Genomic DNA, 26253 nt, shown 5'->3' on the forward strand with positions numbered 1-26253 from the left:
CTTAAATCTTAAAAAAAAAAAATCTACTTAGAGTAATATTATAGATAACAATGCATTTTAGCCACAAGTAGGAGAGCAACAGAAGAATCACAAAATCCCATACCCAAAACATTATAGTTCTAATTAAATACATTAGAGTTTAATCTATATGAAAATATATTCTTTAGGGAATAAAAGTGATTAAAACTATATGTCTAATTATACAGTTTTTTCATACTTATAGCTAGAGCTAAATACAATTTGTATAGCTCATAAACTAGTGAGATAATACTATTGAAAGAATACAATAACTCAAGATAAAAATGATTATAAGAAAATCTAAGAATGAATCCAAGTAATTACATAATTAAAGCTATATAACCAATTCAGAGATTCAGAACTATCATTTTACCATGAGGTCACTGATTAATTTTGTCTGGATCTTACATAACATAACATTCACTCATTCAATGTATTCAACAAGTAATTTTTGCATTCTCTCTATGCTCTAGGGAATGTGTTTGGCCCTAAGAAAACACTGTAAAACAAATCAGACATAGACCCTGCCCTCACAGAGCTTACAGTCTAGTGGAGAGACCGATGGGAACATAGGTTTCTGTAATACGGCACAAGAAGTGCTGTTCTAGGGCCTCCCATCCTAGAGGAAGGAACACCTAAACTGAGACCTGTAGGATAAGGGGTGGAGGGAGGAAGGAGGAGGTGGAAAGAGGATTCCAGGCAGAAGGAGAAGAACGTACAAAGACCCTGAGAGCTAAGAAAATAGAGTCTCTTTTAAAACAGTGGTTCCCAAACCAAAGACCTCAGAGACTTGTTGGGCTAGAATGAAATTTTCACTCATCAATGTGGAAATGAAGACCAAACTGTTAAGTTTTTACAAAGATAAAGTAATTCAATTTTAATAATCGAGTTTAAGGCAGCCCCATTTTCTGGCACTAAAATGGCCCTTCTTTTATGAAATATCCATGATAATAGATTTTATATATGTATATATAAAATAGATGGCCCTATTTTTAAAACAGAAACTAGTGATGTATAGGTAGCCTAGTTGGTAAAGAATCTGCCTGCAGTGTACGAGACCCAGGTTCTATCCCTGGTTTGGGAAGATCTCCTGGAGAAGGAAATGGTAACCTACTCCAGTATTCTTGCCTGAAAAACCTCATGGACAGAGGAGCCTGGTGGGCCAAAGTCCATGGGATTGCCAGAGTCGGACATGATTTAGCGACTAAACCACCACCACAGTGATGTATAAAATCACTGTTCAAAGCATTAACTTATCAGGGGCATTTAACATGTTTAAAGAGATGGCACAAGGGAAATACCAAGAGATAAGGCTAAGAGGAAGGCAGGGAGTTGGAGCGGATGGAGAACTTTGGACTTTATCCCAAGAGCAGTGGGAATGATTTTAAGCAGGGGAGTGAAACTTGCTTACATTTGTAAAAGATCACTCTGGGATATTATGTGTAGAACATGGGTTAGATGAGGCAAGACAGCAGAGAGAAAGATCAGTTTGTCACAGCAATATCCCAGGAAGAAAGGAGATAAGAGCTGGTATTCAGGCTGAATCAGTGAGACTGAGTAGAAGAAGATGACTTCATGAAATAAACTTGGAGAAGGAAAATGGGATGGTCAAGTTTTATGTCCAAGCTTTTGACTTGGGAAACTGAATCAATAATTGGGTTAATGAGAGTCCCTTGGACTGCAAGGAGATCAAACCAGTCAATTCTAAAGGAAATCAGTCCTGAATATACATTGGAAGGACTGATGCAGAAGCTGAAGCTCCAATACTTTGGCCACCTGATGCAAAGAACTGACTCACTTGAAAAGACCCTGGTGCTGGGCAAGATTGAAGGCAGGAGGAGAAGGGGATGACAGAAGACGAGATGGTTGGATGGCATCACCGACTCAATGGACATGAGTTTGAGCAAGCTCTGGGAGTTGGTGCAGGACAGGGAAGCCTGGTGTGCTGCAGTCCATGGGGTCACAAAGATTCAGGTATGACTGAGTGACTGAATAATTGAGCTAGAGATAGTAAGAGAAGGAGGCTTTTTTTTTTTTTTTTTTGTGGAGGAAGACAGCACGTTTGCTTTAGGATATGTTGAATTTGAGGATTCTTTGTATTCAAAGGTCCTTTAGGCCAATTGTCTACACAGGTCTCATGTGTATGAGAGAAAAAGTTAAACTTCAGATATAAATTTTACAGTCAAAAAACATGTAGGTTGTAAATAAAACCATGGGTATGGATGAAATTTCCTGTTGAACGTAGCATAAAAAAAGAGAACTTAAGATATGTTACTAAAGAGTTGGTAGGAGATGCACAGCATAGAAAGAAGCCAGAGACAGAGTGGTTAGAGGGGTTGGAAGATGGCCAAGAGAGCAAGATACCTGGAAAACCAAGGGAAGATCATTTTCTGGAGGCAGACTAGGTAATAGTGTCAGATGCTGCAGCAATCAGTTGCAAAGACTGGAGGATGCTCAAGGAAAGTAGCAACAAACAAGTTGATAAGGACCTTGGGAAGGGCAGTGGAGGGAGTAGAAGTCAGATGACAATGAGGGCGTCTGAAGAGACAGGGAGGAGCTCTTTTATACAGTGTGGCAATAAGAGAAAGGACAGAATTTGCCAGCAACTGGGGTTTGAGAAAGTGATTCTTTGTTTTACGAACAATGGAGAGACTTGCTCATGGATACTGTAGGGGCCACTTGATAGGAGAGTTTGAAGACTTGTTGCAAGCGATGATAATAGAAATTCAAATGCAAAATATTAACTTGCTTTAAAAAAATCACAATGTAAAGTTCTTTAAAGATGTGAAATATGGTGTTCCCCAAAGAACCCAGGATCCAGTTATAAAATTGTCAATGGATTTAAGTATATGTCAGGATGTAACATGATTCCAAGAAATTCTCTGAGGGAATCTCATTTAAACATATTTTTAAAGTCACATTTAAAAATATTATTTTAAATTATGGCAAATTTAGCTCTTGTCCATAGAGGTCATACTCTTTAAATAATATGTATCTTTGAATAGTTGGTGGTAGAGAGAGCTTCTCCATCAAGGTTGGCTGGCAGAGCCGCTGCAGCCCCATCAGTCTTCGAATTTTTAACCGACATAAATGCTTTAATGAGCATGGATTCTCTAAAGTGAATGGGAAAAACAAGCAAAAAATAAAAACAATATGAATGAAACTATAAGATACAGACTGTTTTAGAACAATACTAAGTGTCATTCTAAAAAACAAGCATGCACATATTAGTAACTGGTGACTAAGTAAAATTCAAATTGCAATTAAGCATTCCACACCATTCCTCTAGAATGCAAGCTCCATGGAGGTAGGCATTTAGTGTGCCTCTGTGTCAAAAAGACAGCTTGACTTCTAGAGAGTGTTCAACTAGAATATGCTTTTTGTTTTTGTTTTTAACCTCACCATGTGACATGGGGGATCTTCCTCCCTTGGGGATCAGACTCCCTGCAGTGGGAGCATGGAGTGGAATCTTAATCACTGGACCATCAGGGAAGTACAGAATATGTTAAATGAATGAATGGACTTGATTAAAGAAAGCAAATGCTCATATCTCCTACTATTTATTTTTTAGAACTGAGTATTTTAGAGATATATTCCTTCGCTTCTGTTCTCTCCTACCATCTTTCTGATGAATAGTTATCTGTGAAACATCTGATACAACTGATTCCATATGTCCATGATTCAATCTTAGGTTTGGTTCAGTGTATGACACCTAAAAATTTTATATTTTTCAAAAAATCTGCTAATGTTCAAATAACTGATGTTAGTCTTTCTTTTCAACTCTTACTTTATCTCTAGTAACTTTATCTTTAGTATAATTACAGTACCGAAATATTAATCCAGCAAAGGAGTGAGTGAAAAGGCAGCATTGCCCACAGGCTTAGAGGTAAGCTCTGGACTCAGTCGGCTTGGATTAAAATCATGTCTCTGCCACTTAAATAGTATTTGTGTTATCCTGGACAAGTTACTTAACCCCTATGATCTCAGCATTCTCACCTGGGAAATGTGGATCACAATGGGACTTACCTCATAGGGCTGTTTAAATATGGAACAAATTAATTCACGTAAAGCATTACAAAAGTGTTTGGTACATTGTAATCTTTTGTGAACAATCACTCAATTTAATAATCAAAGAGATCACATTTTTTGTTACATTTGCAATTATAAATACTCAAGTTATTTTGAAAAAATTAAGACTGTTTTTCAAAAACTATTGAGGCAAAGTTATCATTACTAAAATAGATAGAATAAACCCATCTTTAAAAAAAATTTATTTTTTCCTCTAACAAAAACTCTGCCCTACATATACCTGGAGAAATCCTGACATCCAGTGGTTAACTATATTCATAGCAGTCAACTGACTACACTCTAGTCGCAATGATGTGTCTGAAACAACTAGAAAACTTTCTGGTCTTATTCTTACTTGGATTTCTTTTCTAAAGTCACAGGAATTTGTAATTCTTTTCCAATACAAACACATGGACAATGTATTACTAATTAGAAGGAAAATCTGTTCTATGACAGGAAGTACAGTAGTATTGGAGAAAGAGCCTATGTTTAAATGAGATGGACTAGAGTTCAAATCCTTGTTTTGTTATTTTTCTGTCTGTAACTTTGGGAAATAATTTATATAAGCCTCATGGTTTTTTCCTTTACAATCTCCAAAATATTTTAACTCTTTCATTGTAAAATATAGATAAAGCAACTGTACATATGGTTTCTTAAGTGATTATCAGGTGAACATCTGCAAACCTCTCCTAGGTCATGAATAGGACTTCCCCAGTCATCCCAGAATTCCCTCCACAATCCGTCCAAACTTCATTCCCTGTAAGAAACTACTCTTCAGACGTTTATAGTAATCACTTTCTTTACAGCTTCATTATCTTCGTGTGCTATCCCTAAACTAGTATTGACAGTATTTTTTTTTTTTTTTTAGTTTGATGTGTTCTTTTTAATTCTTTTAATCTGTTGGTCCTTCTCTCCATCCCCTTCTCTTTCTTTCAGTTAATCTTTAAGATCCAAAATGCTGTCTTCATCTGTCCTGCTTCATTTGGACTTCACTCCTAAGTTGGGCTTCTGTTCAGAAGGGTAACTAGCTTCAAGAATTTATAGAGTCCAGGCTATTATGTAAACCTCCTTTAGCCTTAGTTTTTAATTTTTAAAAATTAGCAATGATAATACCTAACTCTTCAAGCTGTGGGGGTTCATGACATGCTTACATACACACTTCAGATACTTCATATAACCTTACCATGTAATAAAAATAACATAAAAATACTAATAATTTAGTCTTTAAAATAGGTAAATTTACTAAGTGTTTTTAATGCTGTAGGCATTATGCTAAACACCTTACATGTGACATCTCTTTAAATTCCCACAACAACCTTAAGAGGTAAATACTATGCAAGCCCATTCTGCAGTGGGAAAACCTTGATATAAAAAGAATAAGTAACCATCCTCAAAGTCACACAACCAGTATGACTATCTTGGTTTTCTTATAGGAAATTAAACGTTAAAAAAAATCCCCTTCCCTGAATGAAACAAAAATGATAGAATAAATTGTTGCTTGTTTCCATGAAAATATCAGCCCTGAATGACCTTGCACTATGTGGATCAGCAATGCTATACCAGGGCAAGAACAATGCTGCATCCTATTTCAGACCTATCTGACCCCAGAGGTCAATTTCTAAGCTCCATCATTCACTAGATTCTCTGAGATTCCTGTTTTAGTTGCCACAAAGTCTATTCTAGCATAGAACTCATTCCAATGGAAGAGCCACGTGAGGAAAACCCAAGCTTACCACCTAATGTGTGTTCAGCTGAACTAACACTCTTTCTAGCCAATCAAATCTCCACTGTTTTTGCCAACTTCCGTCTCTTGCTACCATGGTCAGAACAGTCCAAATTCAGATTATATACTTTAATGTCTGAGACTCTGATTGAAACTAAGTGCTTAGATGAACATTTCTTTTTATAGAACTTTATATCTAACAAATATGGTATGTAAATCAGGTAAACATTTCAATTTCATCTTTTTGACTATAAAATATCATCTACTAATTTGCATAAAGTTTGCTTGATCTTAAAGAATGGGATGTTGTGGTTTTGTTATACCATTGAAGATTGATTTAGGTGTATTAAGAGTGCCAGAATATTTAAATATATTGTCAGGTTCTAGGATGCTTCTTTAGCCTCCATGAAATTGTCCAAGTAGGTTTTGAAAGTACATTTTTCCAAACTCATATTTTGAAAGAGAAAACATTCCCAATTTATAATTTTTTTTCTGGTTGTTATATGTATTTGGAGTAATTTTAGATGTATTTTATTGAAACTTTCATAATATGACTCACTTTTATGATTATAACTAAGCTTTAACCTAGAAAATACAAAATGGCCTGCCTGTAAAACATACTTTTAATAGTAGGAATTTGTCAGTAAAGACCCAGAGAGCCTAGATCAAAAAGGATATTTTAATTCATTCCATTCATTCATTTATTTAGTATTGAGTATCTACTGCTTATGAGGCATTATGCTAAGCCCTGAGAGTACAAAAATAAACAAAACGGATCCCTGCCCACATGCAGAATCCTATACTTTATGATATTATAGAAGTTAACTTTTAAAAAGTGAGTTCTATTCAGAATGTTGATATAGTTATGGTATTGTTCATTATACAATTAAACAGTTGGAAAGTGTCAAGAAAAAGCAAAAAGTATCTTCTATCAGAGGAACTATTAAGGATGATTTGAGAAAACAGATAAATCTGAATATAAGGTAGCACTGAAAAAGTATCAAAACTGACATTAAGAAATTTTTCCTATATACATTCTCCATAAAAAATTTTGTAGGAAAAACTTTTGCTTTTACCTAGTATTTGACGGATTTCTGGCCATTCTCTCTGTACTTCTAGTGCAGATTTCAGTTTAGCACACAGAGGGATATAATCCATGTAATCTATTAATACACGAATAACACTGCCTACCAAGTGCTTCATCCAGGGGACTGTAATAAACTCACAGAACTGAGAGAAGTAATAAAATTGAAGTTAGTAGCAATTTTAATATACTATATTCATAAAAAATTTTGTTCTGACAAATTACTACCTTTGCCTTTTTACATGAAATAAAAGTACCCTTCTTGTTATGAACCAAAAAAGCAAAGTAAATGATTTGTTTGTTTCTGTGAAACAATGAGCCCTGGAGCATGTGTGGCTCTGATGTGACAGTACTCAGCATAATGTGGAAGAACCATGCTATTTTCCATGATTCTTCTTACTGTGTTTCTAGCCCCCAAATTCCACCAAATAAGCATGAGTTATTAATTGCATACATTTTCCAAATTATTCAACATTTGGTTTCCAATTCAAGAAAACTATACTTTTGGGGGCCTAGTTTTATGCTTATTTCCCCATCTCATTGCAAACAAAAACACAAGAAGAAGAAAAATATAAAAGTTGGAGTTTGTTTTTCTTTTCTTGGAACATCCCTAAATGAGCAAAATTATGATGCTGACCCAATACGAAGAAGAGAAGGGTGTAACTCACCGGGTTATCTTTTATGACACAAGATGTCCATCCCGGCAGTACCTCTTCCTCTATCTCCGACCACAAAAACGAGTTTCCAAAGATGTCCCCATGCATGCATTCAAAGCACATCTCCACCTGATAGCCATTATTCAGCAACAGCCTGAGCATTACCTCGTCATTTAGGGCATACTGTATGGCACTGGGGAAACGAGTGTCATTCACATGCATGAAGTAACAATTGACATTAGCTCCATGGGCAAGAAGCAGCCGGACAATTTCATGATTATTGGCCCTCACTGCCACCAGTAGACAGTTGAGGGGATCTAGGTTTGGGTCTGCACCTGCAGCCAGGAGGATTTCTGTGCAAAGGATATCATTATTGCAAACAGCAAAATAGAGCGCAGTCTTCCGTTCGTCATCATAGCTCTCAGAAATGTGGTCAGCAAGCAGGCTGTTGACATCAAAGCCATTTTCAATAAGCAGTTCTAGGCACTGTGCATTTTGTCCATCTGCTGCTGAGTGAATTGGTGTTAGCCCACTTTTCTGGATTGCATGTTTGGATGTTACTGGAATAAGATATTTCAGTGCACTAAAAAAAAAAAAAAAAAAAAGAATCGAATATCCACATGGCAGGAAGAAAATCAAGAAATGAAATAAACCAGCTTCCATGCTGGACAAGTGAACACAATTTGATTAGTTTCCTTTATTTTCTCTAGATAACCTTACACAAAAATATTCAGTCTCTGTCCATTGACTTAGTACTATCCAGTTTAGTTTTGATTTAGCTTCCCAGTCTAAATATTCCTGGGGAACCTACTAGATCTTATATATTTGGTTCTAGAATTGTGATTCTTCAGGAACCCTCCCCATTTTTCAATTATTCTCTGAACAACATATTATCTATAATCAACCAGGGCTACTTAATGAAGAAAATATAACAGAAAAGTAGGTCCATTCAATCTCACAGATGAATGCTTCATACTGTTGACTTAATCAGAACCATGGAGTCACAGGAAATTAGAGCTGGAAGTCACCTTGGGCATCACTGAGTCCAGCCCTTTTATTACCAGCAAAGCCATATGAAGACTTGAGAAGCGAAATGACTTGTCCAAGGTCACACAGATGCAGAAGAGTAATGACTAGAATTTAGGCCTCTTGAATTCTTGTTATTCCGCTTCACTGCTCCATGAACAATCTATGCTTTAGTATTGTCCATGTATATCCTCTCTACTTACTTGAACCTGAATTATTAGCAACAAGAAGGGTCTTTATTGTTCCATCAGTCTTACATGAATTCAATTGAGATAACTAACCACAGCTTGTATTACTAAGAACCTGTGACAAATAGCTGTGAATTTCACACTTGACTGATGAATTGGGCATGTATGAGAGCCACAGGCAAGGAGAACTTGATCTCTTGTGCCTAATTCAGAGCTACCAGGTGTGAATTTATGAACACTGGGAGTAAATCCAGGTAAACTTTAACAACATGTCACTTCGCATCAATTACTTGTCATTAGCCACTTAACTTAGCCAATGTCACCACTGAAAGTGATGAAGCCTAATGATTTCAAAGGTTTTGAATTTATGAAATACATTTAATTGCCAAAAACCATCCTTTCAAGGTGGGTAGTTTATTATGATTATAGATTTCTATTGGTGTGTTGGTTGTGGCACATTTTGTGATTTTAAAATATATCTGACCATTTTATTAAAGAAACCTAAATTTATAATGATACTTTTCTATTCAAGGATATATTTTATATTATAATATCTGTTTATGTTGATAAAAATTGGAGTATTACAAATTTCAATCCTTTGCCAAGGGCAAAATTTTTAGAAGCCCTGTAGCCTTCTGTTAAACAGATTTTTTTTAAAAAAGGCACATTTGGGTGGCGTGTGCAGAAGTCTCACTTATAACTTTCTTCTAAAGGAAAATATCTTTTCATTTGACAAGCAGTATAAATTCAATGTGGAAATTTTTTAAGGTATAAGAATATAAAAAGAAGGGGAAAATCAAACACATAGATATACAAAACTTGTGAACATTTTGCCTTTTTCTTTTTGGATGTTGGGAGACATATTTAAGATAATACCATATATACAAGTTTGTGTTTTCAACTTGAAGTGATAACGCTATGGTTTATTACTCACAGGTAATGTCCCTCATAGGCAGCTCGGTGTATAGGAAGGTGCCCTGCTCTGTTAGGTATGTTTCCACTTCCTCCATATTCCAGCAGGAGGGAGATGCAGTCAGGATTGCCCCCTCCTGCTGCCTCAAACAACACCGATGCACCGTCATCCGCCAAAGCAAGCACGTCACCTCCTGGCAGTATAAGACATGCAGCAGAGTGATCACTGGGCAGACGTCAAGATCATCTCCTTAAAAATAACCTGTGGTTTTCCTTTCTGGTTAGGACTTAAAAATACAGAATTAAGAACATCTGTGTTCTTAGCCTTTTCAATAAGCAATCATGAAGCATGTTTCATTCAATTAGAAAATCTTTCCCTCACTGACATCTGAGAAATCAAGTCAATTTTCATGATAGGAAAATGCTCCCTAAAAAAGGTCTAGTTAGACTTTTAAAGACAAAGTTAATGCTCTGTCTCATTTCAACAAATCTTTATCAACTGTCTTCTATGTGCAAACACCATGCATGATCCAGCAGAAGATCCTAAGATGAATAAGCCTGACTATCTTAAATGGCTCAGAGGGAGAATGACACAAAATATCATCAAAGAACACAAATTGTGTAATATTCAAATGTCATGAGGACCAGAAGGCATGATGTAGGGGAAAGTGGTCTGTTTGAATTATGGCTTTGTTCCTGACTGTGAGAGTTTGGGGCAAGCTACTTACTTCCATGAATTTCCAACTCCTTATCTGTAAACTACAGTAATATAGCTTATTTCATATGGCTTATTTGATAATTAAATGAGTTGCATTGTGGGGGAATTTCAAAAATGTTATCTTTTCCCTACAGAGGATCCTTGAGAATAATGTGGTCCTAGGCAACCCACTCCAATACTCTTGCCTGGAAAGTCCCATGGGCGGAGGAGCCTGGTGGGTTGTAGTCCACGGGGTCGGGAAGAGTTGGACACGACTGAGCGACTTCACTTTCACTTTTCACTTTCATGCATTGGAGAAGGAAATGGCAACCCACTCCAGTGTTCTTGCCTGGAGAATCCCAGGGACGGGGGAGCCTGGTGGGCTGCCATCTACGAGGTCGCACAGAGTCAGACACGACTGAAGCAACTTAGCAGCAACAGCAGAGATAGCCATCAGGGCCGGGCACTCAGATTTGTAGGTCCCCATGCATAGGATTCAAGTGAGTTGTGCAATAGGGGCCTATTGCGGGGCTTATTGAGGGATGGAGTAAAAATCTGATGCCCAGATACATTCAGGAGAGGAAGAGGAGGCAGTGAGGTCTGTCTCTGAAATGAGACAGATGGAGAAAAGGAGATCTGAGAGGCAGGAGAAACACTGCTTGTGCTCAGTCGCTCAGTCATGTCCGACTCTGCAACCCCATGGATGGTAGCCCGCTAGGCTCCTCTGTCCATGGGATTTCCCAGGCAAGAATGCTGGAGAGGGTTGCCATTTCCTCCTCCAGGAGATCTTCTGACCCAGGGATCGAACCTGTGTTTCCTGCATTGGCAAGCAGATTCTTTACCACTGAGCCACCTGGGAAGCGCAGGAGAAACATCAGCAACATGTAATTCCTTTCCACGTACCTTTGTGGATCAGATGTTCCAACACATCACAGTGACCATACTCGGCCGCAACACCTAACGGGGTCACTCCAAATCCGTCTTTTAGGTGGACATTGCCTCCATTGTTTAGTAGCAGAGCTATGATGTCTTTGTGGCCTTGTTTGGCTGCTTCATGCATTGCTGACCATCGCTTCACACAGGGCTGGTCAAGACTGGTGTTGTGTTTAAGCAGAGCAGACACCATGTCATAGGAGCCTCTTTTAATAGCTTGAAGGTGATTTTTAAAAAGAACAGTCAACAGGAGGCATATAACATAAATCCCTTACATGGCACTACACTAATTACCAGATTTAATATCAAGAGAGAAATTAGTGACACCTTTTCTTGTATTTTCCATACCCCTCTGTTTCTCATAACTGGTTTCTCTCAAGGAATGTAAGCATATAAGATGATACTGCCTTTTCTTTAAGACCCTGACCTGAGCAGGGGTAAGAGTTTCGTGGAAAACAGGATGCATGTCACTGAGTTAGGATACTTTGTGTCCTCTTTCTAAACTTCCACTCCATCCCTGAGATGAAAATAATATCAACTTTTGTATCAGTTAAATAAATTAAATAATGTATGTAAAATGCTTAGTATACAGTAGGAGCTCGATAAATGATAACCATTATTATTATTATGATTTCCTCACTTCTAGGATCATGGAGTCACCTGTGCAGATAGTGTTTATCAAGTTTTTCTCCCTGTAGAGAGAGTTTTTTCCCACCAAAGTAGGAAATATTAAATGAACATTTCTTTCCCATACTCTTATGAGATGTTAGCAATAGGAATGTTTAGAATCCAGGTAGGTCAGTTGTTCTTCTTACAGGTGAAGTACATGACAGCTGATGTACCATGTTTTCTGAGGTTCAATAAATCAGATGTCTCTCTCCCTCTCTTCTTTTTCTAGTAGCTGAAATTACACTGTTAAGTCTTTTTCTCTTTCTGATTGTTAATGGATTCTCCCAGGTTAGATATAAATACTTCTCTAAGGTGTCATGCATTTCCCTCTTATCAGTATGTAAAATCTTAATAAGAAAAACAGCAGGATGAAGGTTACTCTCTAACACTTATTCATTTGTTCATTCTTTCATTCAGTTAATATGTGCTGGCTATATGTAAATGTTAGTCATTCAGTCGTGTCTGACTCTTTGTGACCCCGTAGACTGTAGCCCACTAGGCTCCTCTGTCCATGGGGATTCTCCAGGCAAGAATACTGGAGTGGGTAGCCATGCCTTCCTCCAGGGAATCTTCCTATCCCAGGGATTGAACCCAGGTCTCCTGCATTGCAGGCAGATTCTTTACTGTTTGAGTCACTTGTTAGGTACAGCGGGCAGCAGGAAAAAGACAGACATGGTTCTCACTTGGGGAATTTGAAGCCTGGGGAGTGAAGGCGATACTGCTTTCTGTTTGAATAAAGATTCAAAGACTGGGCCTTTGCTGGGAAAGACAGAAGGGGATATGGGGGCACACGGAACATCTTGAGCAGGTAAGAAGCTGAAGGTGGAAAGGCTCTGAGGCCAAGGCAAGAGAGATGGCTCCAAAAGGCAGAAAAAGAGGATGAGGACAAATTGTCTATTTCACTAGGAGGCAAGCAAGCCATCACTGCAGCAATTTCAGTTTTTCTCCTGCTCACTGTCTGAAGCACAATCTGTTGACAAATGCCTTTCTCTGAATCACCCACCTGCCACTGGCAGCTCTAATTACAGTGAATTACCTCATCCTAGCTGGTGCTCTTGCAAAGCAAACATCGATAACTTAAATGAAATAAGAGATAATGTGCCCTCATTTATCTTCTTGCTCCTATTCCATTTTTTCTAATTAGAAAAAAAAATGTAATAAAATAATGAATCTCTTCTTTTATGATCTGTTTTCCTTTTGTCTGACTCAGGGAACATGTTGATTAGAGATACTAGCCTTTCTTCAAGAAAATAACAGCATATATAAGCCATATTCAACTTGAAATAACTAAAAAAAATAAAACTTTACTTGTAGTTCAGCTTTTGGAACTAAAAATATATTTTATTTCTCATAGAAATAATAATGAAAATCGTGGGGAACCCCTCTTCCAAGCTAAACCATGAAGACATCCTTAACCAATAATTGGCTAAATACTGAAAACTAACAAGGTACAGTATGTGTGAAATGTAACTGAGTAAAATACAAATTAAATAATTTATGAAGTAAAGAATACATTTCACATAATATATGTATCGTTATATGCTTAGAGGACAGCAAGCCTCAGGTGAAGAGTTAAGGAATTTAAGGGGGTATTTTGCATAAGTTATAGGCATTTTTGAACACCTTATAGTTTGCTGGCACTTTCTTTCTTTAAAAAAAATTTTGTAATTTTCTTTCTGGATATATGTGTTTTGCCCATCCAGTTCCAGTTCAGTCGCTCAGTCATGTCCTACTCTTCATGAGTTTTGCCCATATAATTTACTTAATATCTTCAGTGATAATCTGACTCATATGACATACCAATAGAGATTTTCTTCTGCAGTAGCTAGAGAAGGATTGGAAGACTGAGAGAGGAGATGGAGTAAAGAGGATATATACCGATTTGTGAGAAAGAAAATAAAGTAAAATTAACTGAGCTGTGAATGGCACCATGTTCTGGGAAAGTGGAAAGCAGAGGAACTGAGCTGTTGTACCAGACCGTTCCCTTGGCTTCCTCTGCACGCTGGGACCCTCTGGTCAGGACAATCATGTGACTGTCCTACTGGAGGAAGGTGACGCCAACTTTAGAGGGATGGGCTGAGAAGGAGTCTGTGTGCAAAAAACACTTAGTAACTATAAGATCATCACAAATCAGATATCTACACTCACTTCTGAATTGTTGTGCGAGAGAGGAATGAACTTTCTTTTCGAAGTCATTGCGGTTTGTTTGTTTTATGTATCTGTGTTTGTTTGCTGGTTTTGTTATGGACGCTTTACCTGTACCCTGACTATAATAATTAGTTTTTCCAATTTAATCTGAATTGGAGAAGGCTAAAAGCTGCCACATAGGGCAAGAGTAAAGAAGAAATCAGAGCAGAACGCTCCCGAGATGTGATAACACTATTCATTTAACATTTATGTGCAGGGGCAAAGGCCTGTTGTTGATCCCCTCTGTGTCCCATGAGTCACAACTATTTCTTTGGAAGTTTCACAGATTCCACTGCTCTCTTATTTCCCCAATTTACTTTGGATATACACCTTTGTTATAGCATTTATTAATACTTGTTTTCTATTTCGATTATATCTAGGCTCTCACTAGATTCTTTGAAAGATGATCATTCCATTTGTACTGTGCTATTCAGCATAGAATCTGGTTTACTGTGACTTCTAGACTGGTTCCAAATCAGGAAAGGAGTACGTCAAGGCTGTATATTGTCACCCTGCTTATTTAACTTATATAAAGAGAACATCATGAGACTTATATAACTTATATAAAGAGACTTATTTAACTTATATAAAGAGAACATCATGAGACTGCAAGGAGATCCAACCAGTCCATCCTAAAGGAGATCAGTTCTGGGTGTTCACTGGAAGGACTGAGGCTGAAGCTGAAACTCCAATACTTTGGCCACCTGCTGTGAAGAGCTGACTCACTTGAAAAGACCATGATGCTGGGAAAGATTGAGGGCAGGAGAAGGGGATGACAGAGGATGAGATGGCTGGATGGCATCACCAACTCAATGGACACGAGTTTGGGTCAACTCTGGGAGTCAGTGATGGACAGGAAGGCCTGGTGTTCTGCAGTCCATGGGGTAGCAAACAGTCGGACACAACTGAGCGACTGAACTGAACTGAACTAGATAAATGTTGGGTGCATTGATGTTGCTGAATTAATGTTGTCAACTGTAAATATTTTACTGATGTTTGAATTATCTAAGTTTTCTGTTAACAATATTCAGGCTGTTCTTAAAATTCTAGAGATTTCCCTGTGGACAGGCACTGGGGTAGTGTTGACTCACTGTGACCACAGCTCACGATGCTTTATTGGCTTCCTCTGGGATCTCTGAATATTCATAAGGACTGATGCTGAAGCTGGAACTCTAATACTTTGGCTACCTGATGCAAAGAACTGACTCGTTTGAAAAGACCCTGATGCTGGGAAAGATTTAAGGCAGGAGGAGAAGGGGATGACAGAGGATGAGATGGTTGGATGGCATCACCAACTCAATGGACATGAGTTTGAGTAACCTCTGGGAGTTGGTGATGGACAGGGAGGCCTGGTGTGCTGCAGTCCATGGGGTCGCAAAGAGTTGGTCATGACTGGGCAACTTAACTGAACTGAATGGCTTGAATGGCTGGTGAAAAATCTCAGGGCTGCTTCCCCTCCTCCTGCCACACATGCATTATTTCATAACATCTCTCCTTTCCTGAGCATCTACCATGTGGCAGAAGTTTACATATTAATATTTTTCTCTATTGACTTTATTGACTATGCAAAAGCCTTTGACTGTGTAGATCACAACAAACTGTGGAAAATTCTTAAAGAGATGGGAATACCAGACCACCTGATCTGCCTCCTGAGAAATCTGTATGCAAGTCAGAAACAACAGTTAGAATTGGACATGGAATAATAGACTGGTTCCAAATTGGGAAAGGAGTATGTCAAGGCTGTATATTGTCACCCTACTTATTTAACTTATATGCAGAGTACATCATGAAAAATGCCAGGCTGGATGAAGTACCATCTGGAATCAAGATTGCTGGGAGAAATAGAAATAACCTCAGATATGCAGATGATACCACCCTTACGGTTAAAAGTGAAGAAGAACTAAAAAGCCTCTTGATGAAAGTGAAAGAGGAGAGTGAGAAAGTCGGCTTAAAGCTCAACATTCAGAAAACTAAGATCATGGCATCTGGTCCCACCACTTCATGACAAATAGATGGGAAAACAATGGAAATGGTGAGAGACTTTATTTTTAGAGGTCCAAAATCACTGCAGATGGTGACTGCAGCCATGAAATTAAAACACGCTTGCTCCTTGGAAGAAAAGTTATGACAAACCTAGACAGCATGTTAAAAAGCAGAGACATTACTTTGCCAACAAAAGTCTGTCTAGTCAAAGCTATGGCTTTTCCAGTAGTCATGTATGGATGTGAGAGTTGGACCTATGTCCCTGAGAGAAAGAAAGGTTATCTGTGGTCATCTATAGTTAATCTCATCTCACTCTGCTACTGCAAATAGACGTGCCAATACTTATTGGTCAACAAACAGCAGGATATACAAGCCTGAGAAGAAGCTGTGTATAGATAAACAACATCTTCATGCTTACAATCATTCCCTTGATGTGTTGCAGTGGTGACCCCAGGGACACACTTGTGTGCTCAGAATCTGCTGGATCTCCTGCCTTCAAATTTGGTTTCATCATTCTGCTCTGTACCTCATGTCTCTCTCTGGAGTCCCCTTTCTGCCTCTTTGATTAAGCTACAGATCACAAATGCAATATCCCTTACAGGCCGGACCCCACTTAGAAACTATTCCTTCAAAACTGACACTCCTGGGCTCATAAAACTCCTCATTAGAGGAGTTTCTGATTAACTGGTGCTGATTAACTGGTGCTGAAAGAGCTTTCACATTTCACCTCCTGGTGGGACAAGAAAACAAAATCATATGGCAGGTGAGATGGGGGTTAGGAAAGGACGTCAGAGAGTGGAAACAGATGAGGTCACATAATTTTAGCCAATACATTAAATACTGAATAAATATTATTTGTCTCAAATTATAAAAGTTCTAGGAAAAATAGGTCATTTACCAAGCAGAAGGGGCGTCTCTCCTTTGTCATTTTTGGTGTTTGGCCACACTCCTTTCTCTAGTAAAGTTCTTACATTTTCCACCAGACCAGCTTTGACTGCCAAAGTCAAAGGTGTTTCTCCATCAGAGGTCTTGAACTCCCAGAGCGTCTTATAAGATGCTGAGATATGAAAGCATGTGGAAAATTAAAAGTCTTTACTTAAAGGATGTCATATAGAACAGAATGATGCAATACCATCTACACTAGATGGGACAAAGTCAATTGACGAAAAAAAGAAGATTAAAAAGAGAAATGATTAAAGTCTAGCAAATGATGGTGAGTAGAAATAGATGAGCATGGGCTTGCTAATCAAGTTGACAGCTAGCAAACCAACATCTGTGTTTCAAGGTGTTTTTTACAAAAAAAGATAATGGGTTGTGACTTCTCACTTCTTAATAAATTATAAACAACTTCCCTAATCCTTTGTATTATTATTTAAATTGAACCTGAAATTGTTTTTTGTCAAATGAAGTCTGTGCCTGTGGGAATGACAAGTATTTGATCAATGATGCATCCTATCAGAATATGTTACAAAAGAAATACCATGCTTAACATCATCTTCTATATCTGACTATCTATCCTATCTGTCTATTTTTAACTTTTTGTAGCTGGCTGACCAGCTGGATAGTTAATTATCCAGTAGCTATCATTATCTCTTACAGCAGCACTAGGAAGCAACATTGAAGGTTGACAAGAAGGGCATTCTCAAAGTGTTTTACAAGATGCTGGGATGTGAAAAACACTGTTGGAACGTAGAAATTATTAATAATATTTAACCCTGTGTAGATATACCACAACAGTTATTCATATTTGCATGATGAAAAAAGTAATGTAATATAAGGACAGATAATGTAAGTATTACTTGTACAAAATAATACTCTTTTGGAAACTATTAACTCAGTTCAAGATGAAAGTTTACAACTGACTTTGAAAAGCAAAATATTTTATACTTAAATCAATTAATTAATGGTGTATATAAACTTTTAGGTGATAATCACATCTTCCCACCAAACTGGGTCATATTTTTAGAAAGATGTAAAGGGTAAACCCTGAACTCCACAAAATTGGCTAATTTTGTACTCAGTTTAAAGCATGAGTACTATCTTTTCCAAATTGCAAATCACCTTTTATTCTACTTTTTCTTTTTGCTTATTATGTTCATTGGGAATACTCCAGAACATCTGCATTTGGGCTTCAGTTTGGTTAAAGGCATTCTACATTTTCTTACCATCCAAGACAACTTCAAGTATCTGCTGAATGGGTTGAACAACAGCTTCATGCAGTGGAAACCATCCTTTTTCATCAGCTTCATCCAAAGCATATTTATATTTCACATACTCCTGGAGCTCAAGAATGTGACCTAAAATAAACACATGGGCTGATAACAAATCTCTCAGCCAGATGGAATCTCCAGTCCATTCTACTGTAGGTGATAAATCCATTTACCTTGCTGTATGGCCTCCACAAGCTTTCTGTTCTGATCGCTTAGTGGTACAAATCTACCAGGGAAAGAAATACAAGCCATATTTGTATTCATGATATAAAGGAACCGAAACATTTATTCAGTTTTTGCACATGCGTTTAATAATCAGGATCTTCAAGAAATGCACACAACTGATGTTATCTACTTTAAAAATGTAAATGTCTAAAAGTCAGATACAGAGTATGTTTATGATACACTGGACCTATGAACATTAGGGAAGATGGAAAAGTAGAAGGTTAAAACATTGTCTTTGAAATTAATTGTAGGCAATGAAAAAGGGGTAAATAACTGGAGTCAGAGACGGAAGAGCTGCTTTCAGATGTTGTGATTTTGTGAACCTGAGGAGGCCAGCAGCCTCTCTGGACGGTGGTTCCTGCATCAGTAAAATGAGAAGATTATATAGGAAGATCTCTAAGGTTTCTCCCAACTTTAAAAATTCTATGCTCAATAAAGGTTTCTTGCTCTGAATTTAATAATGGCTAATTAATGGTTGCTTGTTTGGGAGCATATGCTGTACATTGCATGTTAGTCTTTAATCAACTGTGAAAACTAGTGAAAAATAGGCAAAGCATTTACTGAACAAATTCCAATCACTGACCCAGGAGGTCATTGTCAACCCTCATGGAAATTCTCTGATGTGTGTTTATACAAAGGTGACTAGGTATTGAATAACAAATTGATTTAACTCTATTAAAGCAGAAACATCCACTGGTATTCCAGGGTTGTGAATGCCTTCCTGGGAGATAAGGGAAGAATGAAAGAGACCAGAAATATAAATGTTAACATGTCTGTTTTTTAAAAGCTCAAAAGCAATCATTTTCTAGCACTAAATCTTTTCAAAAGCACTACTAATTTCAGAATACAGGATTCTAAATACTATAATCAAATTTAAAGGTAAATTAAAGTTTAGTTTTGTCAGAAGTATAATGTGTGCTGCTCAAAAACAAAAATGTACTTTGGCGGTTTTAGATGCTATAACTCTTGCCAACACAAAACACCAATTTCATGTATAATTTCTTAACTGCTGTCACTTTAACAGTAGATAATTAAAAATTCTGGTTTATATATCACTTTGCTATATATTAGAAAAGCCTTCAACTCTTTTCCCACTCATTAAGCTTATAGGCAGGTGAGTTAGCATTATTCTTCATATTTTAAAGATGCAAAATGGAATATATTACTTATAAAGGTTGCCTGAGAAAGTAGCACAACCGGTTCTGTATATGTATCTATACGTTAGTCATATAAACAGTGTTTACAATTTCATTCACATTATTTACTGTCCTTTTTGATTCTATATGAATTGAGGAAATAGGCAATCCTATACAACCAAATTGAACTGGGAATTTCCTATCTAGGTAGTCTCATACTTCACAGGAAATGGGAATTTGTAGAATCAGAATGCTAAACCTGTGCACAGCAGTTCTTGTAAAGGTGTTGAATTTCCTGCCACAAAAAAAAGGTAGAGGGGTCTGGAAACATTATTCATTTTATCTTACAAAAAATTAATGCCATGAAGTTTAGTTGAGGATCATCAATTTGAATGTTACCTTTCAGGATAAAATACAGTCTTGCCAGCTTCAATAGATTCTTGAATACTGAGCTGAACATCATAACTTGTAAGATGGTCTTCATCAGGGTCATCATTAGCATCCATGACGGGATTTAATTTTGAAGCAGGAAATTTCTTATTATCAGCAAAAGCCACAGAACAGCATATAGAGTCAACATGAAAGAGGCAAAATGAAAAATACATTCATCTTTTCTCATTTAAAAAGATACAGAGGTAGTTAACATTTAATTTATATTATATATGTATAAAATGCCCATTCTAACTTTTGAAACCTTTGATTACCTGCCCTTTAAGTGTCAGTGTTTTCTGGCTTTTGACTTTCTTTTGAGTAATGACTACAGTTGGGCTTAGAATGAATTTTTCTACATTTCTGATTTACACTAATTTGGCCCATCATTTCCTCAAGACATTACTCTACATAACACATTAGAAGTTTAAAACTCCGAGAAGACAGACAAAGGAAGGAGTAAAGAACAACTAGCCTTCCTCTTTGCTGTTTTGTTGCTAAATTGTGTCCAATTCTTTTTGGATCCTATGGACTGTAGGCCACCAGGCTTCTCTGTCCCTGGGACTTCCCTGGAGGAATACTGGAGTGGGTTTCCATTTCCTTCTCCAGGGGATCTTCCCAACCCAAGGATGGAAACTGTGTCTCCTGCATTGGTAGGTGGATTCTTTACCACTGAGCCACTTGGGAAGTCCTTCACATCCTTTACTTTTTCTATATTCTCTGTCCTCTGTGTGTGCTTTTTCACTGATTTAGTTCTTTCTACTCCCAAAGTGGTTTGAGTTGACTGCCTTGAATTGCAGTTATTTCTGTATTTGCATTCAACTCCTTCTACGAAAACATATACTCTTTGAGGTGAGGGGTTCGATGTGACTCATCTCTGCATCACCTACAACTCTAGAAGGTGCTTGGCATAAGGAAGCATCCCAGCGAACATCTGTTGAATTAAAGTTGAGAGAATGGAACGTCACAAACATAATGACCTAGCTCTGACCTCAGGAAGTTTGATGGTGTACATGGAGAAGACACAAAGGTAACTTTAAATAGAAGGCACTGACAACTTTCAGCCCTGTTCTCCCTGAGAAAACACTGTCTAGTCTCACAATGACAGAGAGGGCAATGGCACCCCACTCCAGTACTCTTGCCTGGAAAATCCCATGGACGGAGGAGCCTGGTAGGCTGCAGTCCATGGGGTTGTGAAGAGTCGGAAACAACTGAGCGACTTCACTTTCACTTTTCACTTCCATGCATTGGAGAAGGAAATGGCAACCCACTCCAGTGCTCTTGCCTGGAGAATCCCAGGGATGGGGGAGCCTGGTGGGCTGCCGTCTATGGGGTCACACAGAGTCGGACATGACTGAAGCGACTTAGTAGCAGCAGCAGCAGTCTCACAATGAAGTGAACAGCTTTCAGAAGTCCAGAACTTTAATAGAGGAGAGGATTAATCCGATAAAAATGGCCTTAAGCGCTTGAAGAACTTCCTTACTGACCAGATGGGTTTGATAGATCATGTGGCTCTCTGGATGCTCCCAGAAATCCACATTTATGGACTTGAGCTACCTGTGTTCCTGGCTGTAGAAAGATCCTTTCTCACACCTTGGCAGAAAGGCATTCCTAATGCAGTTAAGGATGCTGAAGTGCTAATGTAAGGGAGTGGTAAAGACCTGCTTTATCCAGTGAGGTTTAAATGTGGGAACTGGCAAACACAAAGCCGAATTAAAACTGACTTCTTGCTTTTGAAGAAAACAGTCAAAAGAGAAGAACTTCTGGACTGACTTATTTAATTTATTGATGGCTGTTTCAGTTCTCCCTAATCCATGTTTCAACTCAGAGCCACCACGAATGGGAGTGCAGGTTGCATACCGCACAAGTGCTCCTGGCTGATAAAATCCAGCCAAACCTCCCCCACATGAGCTGTGCCCGCTGGCAGGTGGCTATGCACACCCCAAGGAAGCAGCATTTTTCTTCATTTGCACCAAAGGGCTTATAGCCTGTGGGATTCCCGAACTCGGTCAAGCATTTTTTAACACCAGAAAGTTAAACAAAAAGTGGCCAAGTTATTTAGTATTTTAGATAAAAAATGAGGAGAAACAGATTTGACATCTTTTACCATCTAGTCTTCAATCCTCTCCCAAAGTGGAAGGACCTCAGAATTTGGTTACTCTCCTTCAGAAAGAATAGGGATACCATACCCATGATATTCATGAAATTTTATGCAGCTACTATTTGGTTCACATTTTCTTTTGCCTTGTTTTACAGGGAAAGTTCTAAGGTCTGACTGGGTCTCAGCATCATTTGAACAGTTAAAATTTGGGTCATTTTAACTCCATGGCCAGACCAGAGATCAGCCCTCCTATAGATTCCCCATTTCTTCCCTAGCACTGTTCTATTACAAACCACTGCCATTGACTGGCCCAGCTCCTCTGAAGACAAACACAAAAATGTAGCTTATTTCTCATTGTCTTATTTCTTTCAGATATCAAATTAGAGGAGTATGTGTCTCCCATTACAGTTGGATCAATTGCTTTACCTTATAAAGAGAAAGTTTAGTAAGTATGCACATCAAAACAGTTCTAACAGCTGCTGCGTGCTAAGTTGCTCCATCATGTCTGACTCTGCGACCCCATGGACTGTAGCCCACCAGGCTCCTCTTTCCATGGCATTCTCCAGGCAAGAATACTGGAGTGGGTTTCCTTCCCCAGGGGATCTTCCTGACCCAGGGGTTGAACCCATGTCTCTTACTGGCATTGGAACACTTCGTCTCTGCACTGGCAAGCAGATTCTTGACCACTAGCGCCACCTGGGAAGCCAGTTCTACAGCTGGCTGATAATCACAGGAAATTAATTTGAGCCATAGAACTTTTCAAGCCAAAATGTATCATCTATGCAAAATTTTACATTGTCCAGTGTGTTATCTAGGGGGGAAAGTCACAAATAGTATTCTGTGAGCAATTTCCAAAACACAGTTGATTCTTGCTTTGCCTCTTCTTATTGTTCAAGCCTTAAGGACAGCTCTATACATGCTGACAGTCAAGGTCCCTGACCTGCGGACAGACTGCACATGAACTTAATGGCATCATGACTTTATTGCTTATTGTTCTGTACCAGTGGCCCTACTATAACCTTGATACAGAAAGGGGAGAACAGTGATGATGTTTGGAGGATGTCCATGAGATAGTAATAGCACTTCGCTAAGTATGTCTCTCATACCAGGGTATCTTAGCAACCTTAAAAGCTCGACATATGGGCTTGGGATCCTATTCACCAAATAGACTCAGATGGCATTTAAAAAAATTTATTGCTTATTGGTTCATTGTCTATCTCTTCCTCCTAGAATGTAATGTAATAAGAATAGAGAACTAGTCTAACTTCAGAGACTAGGAAAGCAGTATCTCAAGGTACATAGACTCTAAACATGTGTTGAAAGAATGAAAAAATGAATGAATGAGCTAATAAATGAACTTAAGATAATTTAGGCTCTGCTTTATTCTTAGAACTAACCATTTTCTTTATGGAGAGTCTTTATTCTGATGGGAACAGTTTTAAAGTCTCTATTGAATTTGTTATAATATTGATTCTGCTTTATGGTTTAGTTTTTTGACTACGAGGCATGTGGGGTCTTAGCTTGCTGACCAGGGATCGAACCTGTACACTCTGCACTGGAAGGCGAAGTCTCAACCGTAGTACCATCAGGGAAGTCCCTGGTGTCTTTATTCTAATTAGATGAATTAGATTACCCATTCTGTGTTAGGCTTCATTTTTCTCCCTTCTGTGCTTTTATGTCTTATGTCTTATCTCACTTCATTCACAAGGCCCTCCCAGCTGTTTCACTCATGGTCTCCACAGCCCCAAGCCTGGCTCCAGCCACTCCTCCGGTGGAAGCCTTTGGTGAATTCTTCAGTTCCTCTCTGACCCTCTTAATCCTTGAGTATCTCTGCTTACCCGGTGTTTTCCAACTGAATTTACAATCATTTTGTATTAGTTTTGCAAGTTCTTTACATTTTTGTATTTTGTATTCTCACCAGGACTATTCATTTTCTGAGGGGAATAAAGCCTTAACTTTTTTGTCTTGTATATCTTTTCTCTTTGCTCCCACTCCTAGTCAACTATAGGAAATGGCTGTTCTCATGGTCACTGGAAAACAGTTGTTGACTCATTACTGGCAGACAAGTCCTGAGTGTCTTCAGATAGCAGGACTGGATGATGAAGTTAGATGTGTGGCATCGCCTGTCGCCTTTCTCACTAATGTCACGTGGTGATGGGGGGCATCGCACGGCTCTGGGATTAGTAATAGGATACAGGGCCTTTTGCCTATTTAAATCACCAGCTTAATGCTAAACCTGCTTGAAATGTAGCCTTCCAGTACGTGAGATATCACAGACTCCTTACGGCAACAGTTCCCAAACTTTTTGGCACCAGGGACTGGTTTCATGGAAGACAATTTTTTTTTTTTCACAGACCAGGGCTGGGGAGATGGTTTTGGGATGATTCAAGTGCCTTACATTTATCGTGCACTTTATTTCTATTATTATTACATCAGCTCCACCTCAGATCATCAGGCATAAGATCCAGGAGGTTGGGGACCCCTGCTTTAGAGAACTGAGTTGCTCTGTGAAAAGTTCTTTTAAATGTCTTTTAACTACCACCAAAAAGGAAATTATCTAAAACTCTTAACTCTTTTGTGGGCTTTACTGGTGGCTCAGATGATAAAAAATCCACCTGCAGTGCAGAAGACTCAGGTTAGATCCCTGAGTTAGGAAGATCCCCTAGAGAAGGGAATGGCAACCCACTCCAATATTCTTGCCTAGGGAATTCCATGGACAGAGGAGCCTGGCGTGCTACAGTCCATGGGGTCGCAAAGAGTTACAACTGAGCAACTAACACACAACAAAAACTGTTTGGTACCTCTAACAACAGCGGGATCTCAATGGAGAGAAAATTCTTACTGCTACATGGAACAACCCCCATCTAAAACAAGCTGTCTCTAACCTTTCCTGAAAGCTTTGGATGAAGGTGTCAGGCAGACAATCAAAGAAGCATCAGTGGAACAGAACCAGAGATGTCAAGATGCAGAGGAGGGCAGGAGGAGAGCCTGTTTACTGTTAGGCTTTGTTTAAAACTATTCAAATAAAGCACCAGCCAGCAGTCTGATAAAGGGCCAAATAATATTTGACATCTTTCAAGATTGCCGGGAGAAATATCAATAACTTCAGATATGCAGATGACGCCACCCTTATGGCAGAAAGTGAAGAGGAACTAAAAAGCCTCTTGATGAAAGTGAAAACAGAGAGTGAAAAAGTTGGCTTAAAGCTCAACATTCAGAAAACGAAGATCATGGCATCCAGTCCCATCACTTCATGGGAAATAGATGGGGAAACAGTGGAAACAGTGAATGATTTTATTTTGGGGGGCTCCAAAATCACTGCAGATGGTGACTGCAGCCATGAAATTAAAAGAGGCTTACTCCTTGGAAGAAAAGTTATGATCAACCTTGATAGCATATTCAAAAGCAGAGACATTACGTTGCCAACAAAGGTCTGTCTCATCAAGGCTATGGTTTTTCCAGGGGTCATGTATGGATGTGAGAGTTGGACTGTGAAGAAAGCTGAGCACCGAAGAATTGATGCTTTTGAACTGTGGTGTTGGAGAAGACTCTTGAGAGTCCCTTAGACTGCAAGGAGATCCAACCAGTCCATCCTAAAGGAGATCAGTCCTGGGTGTTCATTGGAAGCACTGATGCTAAAGCTGAAACTCCAATACTTTGGCCACCTCATGTGAAGAGTTGACTCACTGGAAAAGACCCTGATGCTGGGAGGGATTGGGGGCAGGAGGAGAAGGGGATGACAGAGGATTAGATGGCTGGATGGCATCACTGACTCGATGGACATGAGTCTGAGTGAACTCTGGGAGTTGGTGATGGACAGGGAGGCCTGTCATGCTTGATTCATGGGGTCTCAAAGAGTCAGACATGACTGAGCAACTGAACTGAACTGAACTGAAGACCTATTCATGAGAGCCCCACTTCTCCATCTAGATAATTGACTCTTTCTAGATAACAGTTTGTCAACCTTGTTCTGGAAATGCCCACTAGTGAAATTTAATTATTCTCAAA

At 38.6% G+C, this 26253-nt stretch overlaps 1 protein-coding gene across 4 annotated transcripts in view; it reads right to left on the minus strand.

Annotated features, from left to right (window-relative positions):
- Positions 1–1435: 1435 nt before the first annotated feature.
- ASB15 (ankyrin repeat and SOCS box containing 15) overlaps positions 1436–26253 on the minus strand; it is a 46014-nt gene continuing 21196 nt past the window's right edge. For 3 of the 4 annotated variants that reach the window (XM_027539113.1, XM_027539111.1, XM_027539112.1), the window contains 9 exons: positions 20115–20251; positions 18528–18580; positions 18310–18441; positions 17043–17201; positions 11276–11521; positions 9698–9869; positions 7562–8132; positions 6886–7039; positions 1436–3131 (listed from right to left, as the gene is read on the minus strand). In XM_027539113.1, the coding sequence (XP_027394914.1) occupies positions 2959–3131; positions 6886–7039; positions 7562–8132; positions 9698–9869; positions 11276–11521; positions 17043–17201; positions 18310–18441; positions 18528–18580; positions 20115–20221 (1767 nt within the window). In that variant the 5' untranslated portion in view covers positions 20222–20251 and the 3' untranslated portion in view covers positions 1436–2958. The remainder of the gene's footprint in view (positions 3132–6885; positions 7040–7561; positions 8133–9697; positions 9870–11275; positions 11522–17042; positions 17202–18309; positions 18442–18527; positions 18581–20114; positions 20252–26253) is intronic. The other variant, XM_027539114.1, reaches the window with a different exon arrangement.

The sequence above is a fragment of the Bos indicus x Bos taurus genome, chromosome 4, assembly GCF_003369695.1.
Source record: "Bos indicus x Bos taurus breed Angus x Brahman F1 hybrid chromosome 4, Bos_hybrid_MaternalHap_v2.0, whole genome shotgun sequence".
Taxonomy (NCBI): Eukaryota; Metazoa; Chordata; class Mammalia; order Artiodactyla; family Bovidae; genus Bos; species Bos indicus x Bos taurus.